The 15,450-nt window shown below is 42.6% G+C and overlaps 2 protein-coding genes across 2 annotated transcripts; one reads left to right on the plus strand and one right to left on the minus strand.

The window, feature by feature from the left end:
• Window positions 1–601: 601 nt before the first annotated feature.
• On the minus strand, window positions 602–5,925 carry LOC115312744 (spindle pole body component 110). The gene is made up of 10 exons (XM_040215645.3): window positions 5,686–5,925; window positions 5,429–5,553; window positions 5,083–5,344; window positions 4,191–4,250; window positions 3,156–3,250; window positions 2,774–2,912; window positions 1,531–1,605; window positions 901–1,027; window positions 740–795; window positions 602–652 (listed from the first exon to the last, which is right to left on the minus strand). Exons 1-9 carry the CDS (start codon window positions 5,879–5,881, stop codon window positions 744–746), a joined length of 1,131 nt encoding a protein of 376 aa, XP_040071579.1. The 5' UTR covers window positions 5,882–5,925; the 3' UTR covers window positions 602–652; window positions 740–743.
• Window positions 5,926–9,633: 3,708 nt separating this feature from the next.
• LOC8028393 lies at window positions 9,634–12,216 on the plus strand. The gene has a single exon (XM_040215678.3). The coding sequence runs from the start codon at window positions 9,634–9,636 to the stop codon at window positions 11,647–11,649; it is 2,016 nt and encodes a 671-aa protein (XP_040071612.3). The 3' UTR covers window positions 11,650–12,216.
• The last annotated feature ends 3,234 nt before the right edge of the window (window positions 12,217–15,450 follow it).

Raw genomic sequence — 15,450 nt, forward strand, 5'->3', positions numbered from 1 at the left:
GGAATATCAACTGGTTCCAATTGGAATACCCATTGGTTCCAATTGGTTTCCTTGACAAAACCAACTGAATCCCATTAGAAAGTCAACTAGTTCCAATTGGAATACCAATTGGTTCCAATTGGTTTCCTTAACAAAACCAACTGAATCCCATTAGAAAGTCAACTGGTTCCCATTATAAACCCAATTGGATCCCATTACAAAGCCAGCTGATTCCCATTGCAAACCCAATTGGTTCCCATTACAAAGCCAACTGGTTCCTTTTATAAAACCAATTAGTCCCTATTGCCAATGGGTTCCCACCACAAAGTCAATTTGTTTGATGTATATAGTGAACGACTCCTATTACAAAGCCACGCTAAAAAACTAGAACACCTAGGACCAGTTGGTTTCTAAATATTAACAGCTGCAGTGGTTCGATCAGTTGCCTACTCCCTTTTTAAGACAGACTCGATAGAAAATCGGATTTTTAACAAGTTACTATGCTGAATCTCACAAAAATCCTCTCGGTGCCAGCCGGAGCCGAGCACACTAAAGAGGGTCTCTGCATAAATCCCATCAATATGATTAGGAGCTTCTCAAAGAAAACCACTAGACAGCAATATCAATGGTAGGACATAATTTATTTTCCAGTGCTGATGCGCATCTTCGTGTCCTGGAATCAATGAGACTACAATAAATCACGAGCACAAAACAAGGCACATATGAACGCTATTTTAAATTTTGAGAAAAGAGTTTGCACCTTTTCAATTGTCATCAGACTCTCCCGAGTTCATAGCTGTGACAGCAGCTTCTGTCCTGGGTATAGTGAAGACCACAGAAAGCAAAAATAGATAAAGACAGGTAAAATAGAAGTTGCATCTCAAGTTTCGCATATGTACAACAGCATTGAATATAACGTACCTCTTCGCCTCCTTCCTCCTGAGGTCAGCAATTTTCTCATTGATGAGGGTGGTGACATCCTTTCTTGCAGCCTTCCCAGCAAGGTACCCTGGCATGCCCCCCTTTTGAAGTCGTTCTCTGTAACAGTCTATAGAGCAAGAAATAGCACACACATTGGCAGGCTTCACTGACGCTCAGATATCGTAATGAAAATATCAACCTAACCAGGTAACAAGCTGATGCAGTTAACAAAAAACAAAAACTGCAAAAAAAAAAAAAAGTAATAAATGATGGCTATGCCATTTAGCAGTACAATTTTGCTGATTGAGGTTAAACTGTTTGTGTTTGCATCCTCTCACTCAGGCTTCAAGATTTAGCACAAATGGGCTAATAACCTTCAAACGTCCTTTATGGTGTTTATGGTCCGGTTATATTGGTACTTTAAAGATTATATTGTTCTGTTAGAGTGCAAATTGTTTTTCCTTTTTTTTTCTCTCTTTGTTGTTCACTTCGTCAACTGCCGAGTCAGGCACACAAGCCCCTGAGGCTTCACCCGGCTATGTGACAAAAAAACAAACAATGTTCAATGTTCAAAATAAAAAGACTACTGTTATCTAGCAATCATTACCAATAATGGAAGTGGCTACTTACCTTCAATTACAGCAAGTTTCACCGGCGATATTGCCGGCTTCTTTGGCAGGCCAGGGTACCTTGGGGAGTGCTTGCCTTGCACCAAAATCAATGAAAGAATAATTAACATATTACAAGAGGAGCCAGTGTACCTCTTCGAAGTAAAGCCTAGGCATTGGGCTGTTTTAAAGGGGGGATTTTAAAATTAAAAGAAATTGCATCTTGTCATTTTTACATTGTTTATCCTGTCCCGGAGGACAGGGAAAACATGTCATTCATCAAAAAATGTCACGATTAAACTGCATAATCGCCAAGCAAAAGCCTAGCATTTTCCCCCACCTGCAGCTGCGAGTGGCAGCCGAAGGGACTACGTCAAGAAGCTTACGTGACCTCGCTCGGCTCAGAGCTGCAGTAAACGCCCGCTAATGTCAGCAGAGAGAGTAAGAGGAGGCGTCCTCCGAGAGAGCACATGGGAAGCTACACGGCACCCCGAATCACCCCACGAGGAGGAGGACCAGGTGTGACCCTGAAGGCTGGGAGTGAGTTGAGGGGTGCAAGAAATGCCATTCTTTATCTTTTTTTTACACAACAACTAGGACATGCAGGCCAGATCAGTTCTCTGGTCTTTACTTCAGAACTGTCAGAGGGCAACTTGCACGAAGTTTTGACCGAAGTCCAGAAATCATTGCATTGCCCCTTAAAGGGCTGGTGAACCGAAATTGGGATTTAAAAAAAACAATGCAGGAGATGCAGGCGGGACGCTACAATCCCTACAACACTGCTCGTAAGGCGATATCTCAAATGGACGGCCGTATTTTTGGAAAAAGTGGTCGAGCTTGAACCAGGCCGACGAGGCACGTGACGTCAAGAAACCTTGTTTCCTCCTCTCTTCGCTTCGCTCCCTCAAGGCGGCGAGGCGGAGAAGACGCGAGGCCGTTCCCTCTCGTCTCAGAGAAACGTGACGTCAACATTTCTGCCAAATGCGCCCCCTTTTTTGAAAAAATATGGTCATCCGTTCGAGATACCGCTGTATGAGTGATGTTTTGGTGTTTGTAGCATCCCGTTGCACGCTTTTGCCGCATGTTTTGGGGAATCCAGGTTTCGGTTCAGCATCTCTTTAAGGCTTGCAGCAAAATGGAACCTTCCATTAATGGCATAAGAAAAATCACTTGCAGCACACAGCTATTTCACCTTACATTGACCAACATGCTACGGATCTGTCACGGCTCGGTTACGAAGCATTCACAGTAAGGGTACCACTTACCCTTGGCAGACCTTTCCATCAGCTCTCGTGGTCCATATAAAGCGACAGCCAGCTCCTTCACGAAGATTGTGTCTTTTCCTGACCTGTCGACTTCCTCCCAGACTAGCCGGTTCAGGTGGATCCCTTGTCCGAGGTCCACCTTTACAAATTTAGAAAATGTGTGCAGTTTAAACAGACATGCTAAGAAAACTAGTTTGCACTGCCAAGGTGATCCCCTGAACAAAACACAAATGAGGCAAAGGTGGTAAGGAGAACATTACAAAAATTTCCTGAAATACTTGCAAGTGACAACCAATAGTTTGCTAATAAGAGAGCCAAATTTCACTGAAAATTCAACTCAGAGTGGCAGCATATCACTTTAGCAACAGAAAGATGGCCATACCTTGTTTTCATTAGGAGCTGGCTGTCGCTCTCTTAAATTGTCACCAGCAGCCTCGGAGAACCTCTGTGGCGATTCCACACACTTCTTTTTGTGATCTGCAAACAGTAGGTTAAAAACATTGTTAAGCACTGTCCTTACTGAGGCTATGGCTATACATTTTTGTGTCATAAGGTTTCAAAAAATACTCCCATGAACCCTCAGGTTTATGCCGCTTCACTATAAGACCTAGCTGCTTGCGGGTACTGAAGAAGCAAGATCTCGGTGTGAAATGTCGGCCGATATCCGAGGTTCCCCAATACAAATTTTTTTAATTTTTTTATCGCAGCTTTTTTATTTGTCTTTTGCTCATCATAAAATATGCAATAAGCATCGGGTCAAGGTCACTGTAATGCATTATTTCACCACCGCTAGCCGGTTGCAGCTAATATTGTAACAGGAAATTTATAAAATGGCAATTATCCTCAAGATTCTCAGAAAGCCCAATTTTTGTGACACGACTTTCTGAAAGGTATCATAAGGTATTAATAGAAATAAATCATGTGCTTCAAAAAATTATTTTTGCAGTTTGCGCATTGGTTGCATAAACCTTTGGTGGCAACATGTTGAGGCTTACGAGGGCAGAACAAATATTTGCATCACAATCAGACACAAAATTAGTTCTTAATCCGACCAGGTTTTGTATAAGTGAGAGGTATGTTGGCATGGCAATGGCCACTGCACACAGAATATTAAAGGGACACTGACAAAGTATTTACACTTGCTGGGATTTATACTAAGCAGTATCGGTAAAGGCCCAACCATCCCAGAAACACATCTGGAGCTTGAAACTGTGATTCTGCACAAAAACTACCAGTCAAAGATTGGATGTCAAGGTTCACTCTCATGTTTCGATAGTCTTGATGACACAGTGCAACAATTAGTTTTCTAGGCACATTACCTCTGTACAGTAAGGACATAAGATGTTATGACATGAGATGGTACACTTCCATTTGCCTCGACATGCACACAATGTGATTAACATTTTCTGCCCCTTACCAGGACCTGACTTGATGGTGCATTGCCCGAGGTGACTTGCAGGCTGGCTTGTTTCCTTGTCTGAAACAATCAACAACTTACAATAAGCTAAATAAGCATATACTTGGGGTTTCAGCAAAGATTGACAAAAACTCCTACGCTAAGTGCAATCGAGATAAAAACATAATTTTCTCAGGATGACATTACCCGGGGTGGCGGCGTCCGCCACCACGAGTTATGCCATCATGAGAAAATTATCTTTCTATTTCGATTACACTGAGCTTAGGAATTTTTGTCAGTGTTTGCTGAAATGCCCGGTATAAAGGGGTAGACCTAAGTCGAAAAAGCTGTCAACCCAATCAGCTAAGCACACAAATGAAGCTATTAGCGATTCCAGCGAAATCAACGCCGCGTAGCGGCAATGCCGAGAAGTTCAAGAGAGGAGGTTGTTTTGACTTTGTCGTGTGCTATCGCAGCTTGGTTCTCATAACCAGCATAGAAACAAACATTATTTCCAGTAATTATTTTCATGGTTCCACCGTGTCATTCCTACGCACTGACTAGAAAGTTTCTACCGTCGAAAAATGCTTCGCTATTATATGTAGCAACAATTTTACGCTGCAGTGCAAACAATTTAAGGTGGTCCGCGTGCTGAACGAGGAAAACAACCTTTTTTCATCCGCCATTTTGCCTGACCAGCGCATTTCCTATAGTTCGCTGGAGTCGCAAATAACACATCAGGAAAGACTAACTTGCACAAAAATACAACAGTTATGTATAGTACGGTCGACATATTTAACAATCACACTCAAAACATAGCCACATTACTGCCGTCCATTAAAAATGCAAAACAAGTTTGTGTTGCTCCTCATCCCATTACTGAACCAAAAATATATTGCAATTATGTTCTCACCTTCATCTTGCTTTAGTAACCTCTCTTGAAGCTTCATATTCAAGCTCCTCAACTGCGCAAGCTCTTTATCCTTTTCCTCGAGCTGGCTCTGCAGCTTCTTGATTTGTTCTTGGTCCTTAGAGTGCCTTTCTTCAGACTCTCGTTGAGGCGACGGCTTCATGTTGGCCAGAGAATGGGCTTTGCTCATACTTTTCTTCTTTTCTTCTAAAAGCTTGGCCAGATTCGTCCTCCCAGAGGTTTCTTGCTTCTCCTTCATTCGTTTCTATATCAGCCAGTAATAGAAAAAAGAAGAAAAAAAAGAAAGTTTATATGGAGTTGCAGATCGCTAGATTTAAACTTGTCTAACCTTCTCTTGTTTCCTCCCATCATTTCTTTCCTCTGGTGCGTCGTTGTCCGAGGACTCCGATGACAATACTTTTTTTATGCGCATTCTGCGCCGGTCCATTTTTTGTTTGACGTCGGCTTCAGAGACTACAAGGAAAAAAATATACAAAAATAAACGTTGCACTTATTTCCACAAACACAAGAATGATATGACTGTGTAGCGACTTTCTGAGTTACTAAAAGTACTATAAAGAAATCAAACAAAACACTTATATTTACCTCCCAAAAGTAGAATCCTGGCTTTGTAATATTCGTCGTCGTCACTGAAGCTTCCTTGCCCAAGCCACTTGACGGAATACTTCGCTCCGTCCACAAAGTCGCGTGAATGGGAGGGCTTGAAGTCTTTAATATTTTCCACAAGCACAATAGCCACACTTAGGTCGTCTTGATATCTGACACACGCGTGCGTGATCATTTTCGCCCTGCCAACGCAACAATCACCACAAACAGCAGGCTGACCACGCGACGAAAGAAAACACACAAAGAAACCTGCAACTGGATATCATTGGATTGGATTGGATCGAGTTGGATTAATGATGTTTGTTTTCTTTGGATTTGACTTGTTTTAATTTGGCGGTAAATATTTTTAATCTACTTGTTTTATTTCGTACTGGAAGTAATAATATTATGTATTTAGAAGTTGTACTTCTAGAAAATTACGCTATATTGCATTGCTTTTTTAGAATTCTTTTTCATGTTTTTATCCCACTAAAGTCAGTCTCATTGTGGTAGCCACTGGTGGTAGCCATCAAGACATGGCTGCCGGACAGACGCGTAAACCACATTTCTTCCCGTGCACGTCAGACTCAATGACCGCAGCGGAACGTCGATAATGTAGTCTAAGCCAGTACCCGTATTGTTACAAACTCCACGGATTACAAAGTTGTATATTTGTGAAATTACCTTGTACATCACTCGTACGACGGGAACAGCAGGATGGGGGATGCACCCGATGAACCCCTGCCTCCATCGCTAAAACGATCGCGTCCAAAGAAACGCAGACCTTATAAGCAGCGTTTGATTCCCGGCTCTCAAGAAACGGTCCCGAAGACAACAAGATATGCCCGAAGGCAGAAATCTTCAAAGGTTGATGAGGTGCGTATGTAAAATTATACAAGTTCTTTTACTTCCATATATAGTATATCGAGTCACCGTCGGTTCCTTTGTCACAACACGAGGTTATCAAATATATTGCTAAAAAATAACGCTGTGTCTAAAGGTACGTACGTCGGACCTATTCGGACCCCGGATAGATACGCGTCGGACGTACGCGTAACCGGGAGTGCGTCGGACGGACGTAGCCGCGATGGGGGGGTCGGCAGTTTTCATCCCATCTTTATTTCTCGATTCTAAGCACTCCTTTATTTTCATACCTGGGATGTTCAAAGAGGAGGGGGGCATTGCATTATTGCGCAGTCATGTTCACTTTTTACGTGTCGCGGCGCCCTTAAATATCTAATCCCGCTGTCTTCACCGTATCACACGGTATCGCAGATCTCTGCAGTGCCCTGGTTTCCGTTGTCTTTTGCGTACGTGACCACCGTTCGCTTTAATTTCACTGTGTACAAAGTCCTCTTTGCGCTCATGGTGGGCAGCGAAGTACTGAAGGTACTGAACGCCTGAACCATGTAAACAAAAAAAAAACGAACGACGACGAAAGAAACAGAACGCCTTACGTGTGCTTATATTCTAACGCGTCTGCGCAATAGCGCAAGTGCCGTTGTCTGCCGCCATCTGTCAACTGATGACGAAACCGAGTGCTAGGGACCCAAAGGTGGTGTGCTGCCGGCACGTAAAGGTGGGCACAAAACTAAAAGCGTGGATAGGACGTGCAAAAAGAAGGGGAAAGGACACTAGCTACGTTTCGGGCGCTCAGCCGATCTCTAATTTCTTGCAAAGAATTAGGGTGCTTGCATTCATATACAATTTTTTTTTAGACATTTATGATTGAAGTAGGGGCAGGGTGCTTCGAATCAGGGTGTAAGTATGATTTGCTTGCAATAAACGCGCTCGTCGTTCGTAAGTAGCATCGGATGCAACCGTGTTTTACTGGACCAGTTTCATCCGACGTATTTTTAGACTCCACGTTCCGGGAACGTCCGCCGTACCTTTAGACTCCTTGTTCCTAATACGTCCGACATACCTTTAGTCATGGCGAAAAAATAAAGCCAGTGGAGCATGTCAGCAATGTGTCAAAAGCACGCAAGTTCGTAGCATTAAGAGAGCTTATATCATTTTAATAATTCCTTGCTACGTATGTGCGTCCCCAGTGATATTTATCTATTTTATATCATAATTCAGAACTTTGGGTTTGATCGTATTTCGCAAGATATTTCAGCATCGAGTCTATTTGGGCTAAAAGTGCATGATTAAATATAGTCAATCAATCAGTCACACAGTAATTAAAATGTAGTGACTTATTCCTTTGTCCTGTTTTGTTTTAGACGTCTTCAAGCCAGCAAACATGCTTGGCCTCTAGTAGCAGTCACATGGAAAATTCCATCAACCATGACAGTGACTCTACAAGTGACTCTGTAAGTATAATCTTGTAAAGAGCTGCAAGATATATAAACTAGTTGCTGCAACTTTTCATATTTCTAAAGTTTCTGACTGAACTATTTTTGCTGTTATTGAAATGATATGGCTATTCCCCTTCTGCTCTCTTTAAGGTGTCTTTAAACCAGGATGCACCCTTGTTGCACACGTCTAGTGGTGAAGATGTACAAGGTCCAGCCTTCAACAGTGACTCTATGAATGATTCTGTGAGTGTGCCCTTGAAAATAACTGCATGATGTACAAATCAGTTGGAATGAAACCCAATTTTATTTTATTCTATGCTGTGCCTCCTGTCAGTTTGGGGGGAAGCTTTTAATGCATGCACAGTTCAGTTGAAGGGTGCAATGGTGCACCCTTCATTTGGATCTCTCGGCGATGACAGGCGGCGATTGGTTAAAATGAAACGTGATCGAGCAACATTTAGTATTTTCAAATTGAACTACGTGACTGCTTGAAGTGACATAACTTTATGCATCCTGCTTTATTTAAGGTGTCTTCAGACCAGGAAGCAGGACTGTTGCACTGCCCTGGTGTAGAAGATGTACCAAGTCCCTCCTTTGACTGTGAGAGTGACTCTACAGATGACTTTGTAAGTGTGTTCTTAAAGTGAATTGCATCCTGTATCTGAAGATTTAACAGCTTTCTTTAATATTTTAATTCTGAACTGGAAAGAACTGCTTTCCCTTGCTCTGTGTCGGATGCCTTTGGGACAGGATGTGTCATGTGGGACGCTTTCAACACCCCTTGCAGAACTCTTGATACCGAGCCTTGTAGCCTTCAAATCAGAGTTACGAAAGTATTGGAAGTTGTCACGGCATGCAGTAGTAGAGAAGAAATTTTGCTTCTCATGTGTCATACTTGGGATTCTTCATATTTTGTCAGTTAGAGGTTATCTTGTCCGCCGAAGTATTTATCAAACAGGCTTGTTCCCTCTCATGCGCTTGGCTTCTACAATATTGCAGAGAACTTAATAAATGAATATGTATTATGAGCACCAGTTTGGCCACTCGACTCACAGAAGCATGAGCATGTGAGAACTGGCTCGCAGGTTAAATAGCTTACATAGACTACACTTTCTGTATCATCGTACTGTATTCACTGGAACTCTACTGCTGTTTTGAAACAATGAGTGCAGTATTTTTATTCGAGTCCTAAGAATAAGTGAAAAAAAAAAAGAACTATTGTTTTTCCTTTCGCATGCACATCTACACAGTGTAATTAACTTTTTGTTGAAAGCAAAAAAAAAAAAAAATTTTTGTTTCTGTTAAGGATGTTAAAAAAACGTCTGTGTGGACTTCAGTATCAAAGTAATGATGGTATGGCACTGCTAGCTCCTTCCAACTATCAAACATTAATGGATTATTTTACCCTGATTTGTAACAAGTCTTTCCACTTTCCCAGGACTCAATCATTGAAGTCGCTGAGCTAGGTGAGGATGAGTGCCCTCCAAGTCAAGAACCGGAAGATAAGAGTGCAACCTTTTTTTCAAACCTCTTCAAAGGGATTGTGAATGAACCTGTTGTAGTATCTAGAGGAGAACTGTTGCTCATGGTACTAAAGTATGCTGTGTCCAGTAACCTCACTTTTACTGGCCTCTCCAACCTTACAAAAATGGTTAACAGTATTTTTAGTAAACCCGTTTTACCCGAGTCACGTTACATGTTAACACAGGCGCTGAAGGACTCTAATAACCACCTGACTTTTCATTTTTATTGTGTCCACTGCTTCTTCTACATTGGATTGCTAGACAGCAATAGCTCATCGTTTAGATGTCCACATTGTACGAAAGTCTGTAAAATTTCTAGTTTGTCAGAGGCACCGTTTTTCGTCACTTTGGACATTCGTGCACAACTTCAGACTATTTTGAAATCTGAGGATTTCTTGGATCTGACAGAGGCCCTTCCCTCAAACAACTTCTTTGAAGACATTGTAGATGGGCAAAAGTACAAGTCTTTTGTTGAAGCTACAGCCCACTGTGGAAACAGGGTGAGCATGACATTGAACACAGATGGTGCTCCTGTGTTCAGTTCGTCCTCAACTGCCATATGGCCCATCCAGCTCACAATAAATGAACTGCCTTCAGCAACTCGCATGAGCAAGCTCGTCCTGGCGGCCCTGTGGTTTGGAAAGAGCAAACCAAGGATGGACATTTTTCAAAACGTCTTTGTTGAGCAGATGAATGACTTGTCTCTGGAGGGATTTTGTTTGCAGCATAAGGGTGCCATGAAAGTTTTCAAGGCATTTTGTATCTGCTGCGCCGTCGATTCAGTGGCCAGAGCTCCTATGCAGGGCATTTCGCAGTTTAATGGCTACTTTGGCTGCAATTGGTGTTTGCACCCTGGGGAGTACCATGAGGGCTCTGTGAAGTACCCTGCTCTAAAGGATGACCCTCCAGAGAGGACAGAGACCCAAATGGTAGCAGATATGGAAGAAGCTTTTAACACACAGAAAGTAGTTAGGGGAGTCAGAGCCATATCTCCTTTAATCAACCTTGAGCACTTTGACATTGTCTGGGCATTTGTGCCAGATTACATGCATTGTGTGCTGCTCGGGGTTGTACGTCAGTTTCTTGCATACTGGCTCGAAAGCCCAAAGTCCGAGTTCTATGTTGGGAACAAAATTGCAGAGTTAGATGAAAGACTCCTTGCAATGAGGCCACCAAAGGACGTAAGGCGAATGCCAAGGTCTTTAACAGAAAGGAAGTTTTGGAAGGCCAAAGAACTGGAGAACTGGTTACTATATTATAGTATACCAGTGTTGGAGGGCTTTTTGCCAGATCGTCATCTTCGTCACTGGGCACTCTTGGTGGAGTCCCTACATGTAATGCTGGAGAAGAGGATATCCATTTCGGACATTGATGCTGTTGACATAATGATGTTAGAGTTTGTTGTCACTGCTCAACACTTGTATGAAAAAAAGAGCATGTCCTTTAACATGCATCAGCTTAGCCACCTCGTGAAAAGTGTTCGTCTCTGGGGGCCACTATGGGCTCACTCAGCCTTTCCATTTGAATGTGGAAATGGATATCTGAAAGCTCGGGTAAAAGCATCGAACGGTATTCCCCAGCAACTCTGTCGAGCCTTGGCACTGCAAACTGCAGTATGTAAACTAAGTGAGCTGACAAGCAGCAGAAGGGTCTTGGAGTACTGCAATTCACTTGATACACAGACAACACAAAAGACAGTATCTATGTCTGAGGAGGGAGTGCGCTTTTTTGGAAGGGGAACTCCATATGTAAAATTTTGTGGTCCTCTTCAAAGTCCTAGAGAATTTTCTTCCCAGGCTGTCGAATTTAAATGCATGCTGTTTAACCAGTCTATACTGACAACTTCCTCCTACAGTGTTAACAAGAAAGCCAACAACTCTGTTGTCAAGCTTATGGATGGTAGATACGGCAGGATCGAAAAGATTGTTCATGACAGGTCCACTTTTGTTGTCCTGATGCAGCTAAAATGTTCGCAAACTCCGTGTTTTCCAAAGTCTCGAAATAATCATCTTCATCGAGTGTCGGACGATAAGATGTGTTCACTGCAAGTTGTTTCTATTTCTGAAATTTCAAATGTATGCACTTATATTGCATTGCAGAATAAGTTTGTTGTCGCAGTTCCTAGCGCTCTGACATTGTAAATAACAAAAATGGGTCATGGGATGAAAGCTGTCAGTAAGAAACTGTAAGATGCCCTTCTCTTCAAATCACAAGCAGGTCTATTGCACATCAGCTTTTCAGCACAAACTTTTTTGAGCAGGTGGTAACCTAAATTGTAGTGATATGAAAAATGTAAACATGTCGGGCATGCCCCTACAGAGGACTGAGGATTCATTAGTTACCTAGACCTTTTGAAGCGCAACCAAAATTTTAATTACATCATGCTTTTTCTGTGTCTGGGTTCAAACCTGCTTACTGGAAATCCGTAAGCAAGCACATTGAGTCTACACCACTCTAGCGGTACCACACGAGAAAGGATATATGACAGAGTCTAGGTGACGAAGATGATAAGTGAGAATAGAGACTATTTTTTGATCATCTAGTATTGCATATTGCAATAAATATTACTAATCTCTTATCTTATGTCTTTTCTTTCCTTTTTGGTTAACTTACATTTAAGAATGCTTTTTTCTATTTGTCAACCTTGCAATTTCCCAGGACCGATCGAGAATCAGTGCCAGCTTACATTTGAGTAAATATGATAGTTTAACCTTAAAGGGAAGCTGAAACACTTCTTGAAAAAAACGAGTTAGAGGTGAATTCTGGCGTATTTTTATCCCGTGAATCTGAATATCACTTTTGTTTTCCCCGAAGATGCAACTAAAAGCGAGAAAAAGCGAAAAAAACATTCGACCAGTCGTGACGTCATACTAGGATCTTCGGGCCTCCAAGCGCGTGTCGCTCGTGTGTTCAGCGCGTGCAACGGCAAGCTTGCCAGGTATATTTCCCCGCACTGACACCAGTCGTGTCGTCTCTTTCTGACCTTTCTGAAAATAGCAAGAGTGCGCGTGCATAGCTTTGACAGGCGCTGAAGATGCGCGAGAGCAGATATTCCGAACGCTCCTAGTGTGACGTCACGCCCCGGGAAGGAGGGGCTTCGGCGGTACATTAATAATTAATTTCTGAAGCCTCCGTGCACCAAATTGAAAAATAATCTTGATATTCCTGATCCTGGAGGTAGAATGAAGGCCATTGAAATGTTTTTTCTCAAATAGAGAGCCGCTTCAGTTTCCCTTTAACAACTTTTTCTTGCCATATCTTCCTATTTAAAAAAAATGCCTGCTTGGAATTTAATTACAAATTTTGGCAGTTTATGAGCCAAACCAACATAGGGCATTTGGCATGCCCCAGATGAAGACTGGGGATTAATTGAGACCCCCTGGGGGAACTTTTGACATGCAGTTGAGACCTAAATTACACGGCGCTTCTTCCATAATAAACCCTGACATGAAACGGGCTCTACTCGGCCTCGGTGGCACTCGGCAAAGGCTAGCACTCTGCCGCTGTGCCACCGAGGCAGCTCTTGCCCGCACTATGTTGAAATGTTCATGAAGGTGTTGAGACTTTTGGCAACAGGACATGCTAAGCCCAGACAAGTCGTTTCTTTTGCTGCCGAAGCATCAAGTGTACACACCACATTCATGACACCCTTGTGAAGCAAACAAAACCCACTTTTTAATCTGCTCAGCAATGTAATATGATGTACCCAGTATATAATATCCATGTTAAAATCTGCTCAGCAATGTAATATGATGTGCCCAGTATATAATATCTGTGTTAAAATCTGCTCAGCTATGTAGTATGATGTACCCCGTATATAATGTGCCTGTGTTAAAATGTGCTCAGCAATGTAGTATGATGTACCTTGTATATAATGTGCCTTTGTTGAAATCTGCTCCGCAATGTAGTATGAAGCACCTACTATATAGCATGCCTGTGTTACATTTTAGTGCACTGTGAATACATCATTAAAGGCATGCTGTGTGTGTGACCAGTCACATGTGTGTATGACATGAACTGCAGTTAACCATTCCAGTATTTATTGAACCTTCCCAGCTTTAGTGTCATTTCTTCATCTGTCAAATAAATAACCTGGACTATGCCAAAAAGTTTGTGGCATTTCTTCATGTGGCAATGTCTTGACTGCTTGTGACAGACCACTCAAGCTTGGCCATTTAAGTATTTACTATTGTACCAAAAAGGTGATTAGGCTCGCTCAGTTGATTCCATTCTTGGCAGACTAAAGAAATCCTTTCTTAAACCGGTTGTTGAATTAAGGCAATGTCAGTGTACCCTGTATATAATGTACCTATGCGAATGTTTTTTTTTTTGTGAATGTATCATTCAAGTACATATTTTGTGCCACATGCCTATATACTAGCAACGTCTATACCCTCCAATAAAAGGCTGAATATTTCTACAGAATCTCTCGTTTTGATATCCACTTTGTTGTATATTAAGAAACATAAAAATATGGGTGCACTCCTTGATCATGAAAAAAAAAATACAAGCTGAAGATTGTAAAGCTTGTAAATTGTCTAATTTTATGTCGGACAATCTAAATAAGAACCTTGGAGAAAGACAATTATAGATATAAACTGACATCTTATTTCATTCTCCAAAGTGGCCAATTGAGCAATGGATGCCAACTGTACTTCCAATAGGAACCAGTAAACTTTCCAATTGGGACCAAGTAACTTGCTGAATGGGATTAATTGGCTTTCTAATTGAAACCAGTTAACATTTTAAATGGAACCAATTGACTTCCCAATTGAAACCAGTTAACTTTCCAGTTGGAACCTTACCAACTGGAACTCCAATGGGAAAACCAATTGGTCAAGTTAGGACCAGTTAAGTCCAATTGAAACCAATTGGAAATCCAATTGGTTTTAATTGGAATTTTCAGCTGGGTCTCGTAGACGGGTGTCCTGGCTTAGCCCGACCAGGATGACTCAGTCAGTCGCCTCTTCTACCCTCTTCTTCCTTCTTTCACTTTTCCTCCCACCTCTTTCTCTTTTCTTCTACACTCTCTTCCTTCCTTTTTCACCTTCTTAGGCAGCAAGGGCCAACCTTGAGTGGAAACAGGTCCTGTCCCTGCAACCAAATTAGGGTATAGTGCCCGGGCAGCACTGGTAGAGTAATTGTGTCAGCCAAGCCCTTCTTGCTATTGCACATTACCTACCCCCTTGTTGGGCTCCGTGGTGGGCGGTGCATCCGGGCGCTGAAGTTTCCTCCCCTCTCATATGGGTCTGCGCAACAAAATCTTTCTTGATCGGCATCTGAAAAGAGGTTGCACCGAAGCTCAAGTCACTCTCGAAACATCCATTGTACCTGAAAAATTTCCAAAATTTCTTGTCTTGAATTCTGAAGAGGAAAAACCACTTTCTAAACTGTCCCCTTTCCTGGTCGCCAAGGTACTGGAAGGAATCGTTGGGAAGGATTACTCTGCAAAAAAGATAGCGTCCGGTGACCTTCTAGTTGAGATCAACACCAAAAAGAAAGTGAGGCCCTTCTTTCTCTCAATGCTGTGTCTGACTATAAAGTAAATGTTACTCCACACCGTCCCCGCAGGGGGCACCTGTGAAAGCAGGTGTTTGGAGAGTGGCGTCTCCACGGACCCTGAGCCATGCGGGTTCGCCCGCCCACGTATGGCTGTGCGTGGCTTTCCCGTGTCCGGGGAAAAGGGCATCCTGGTGGTTGAGCCGAGCCCGGGGTAGGTTTGGACCCTTCGGGGCCCCCCGGGCGAGGCAATACACCACTTCGGCCCCTGCTTCTCGTAGACGGGAGTCCTGGTAAGGCCCGGCCAGGATGATTCAGTCTAGTCGCCACTTCTACTATCCCCTCTCTACTTTCACCCTTGTCTTCTCCTCCTTTTCACTCTTCTCATTTCTCTTCTTTCCTTTTCAACTCCTTTGGCGGCAAGGGCTAACCTTGGGTGGCGA

This window comes from Ixodes scapularis, unplaced genomic scaffold, assembly GCF_016920785.2.
Source record: "Ixodes scapularis isolate PalLabHiFi unplaced genomic scaffold, ASM1692078v2 PGA_scaffold2__306_contigs__length_199485367, whole genome shotgun sequence".
In the NCBI taxonomy this organism is placed as follows: Eukaryota; Metazoa; Arthropoda; class Arachnida; order Ixodida; family Ixodidae; genus Ixodes; species Ixodes scapularis.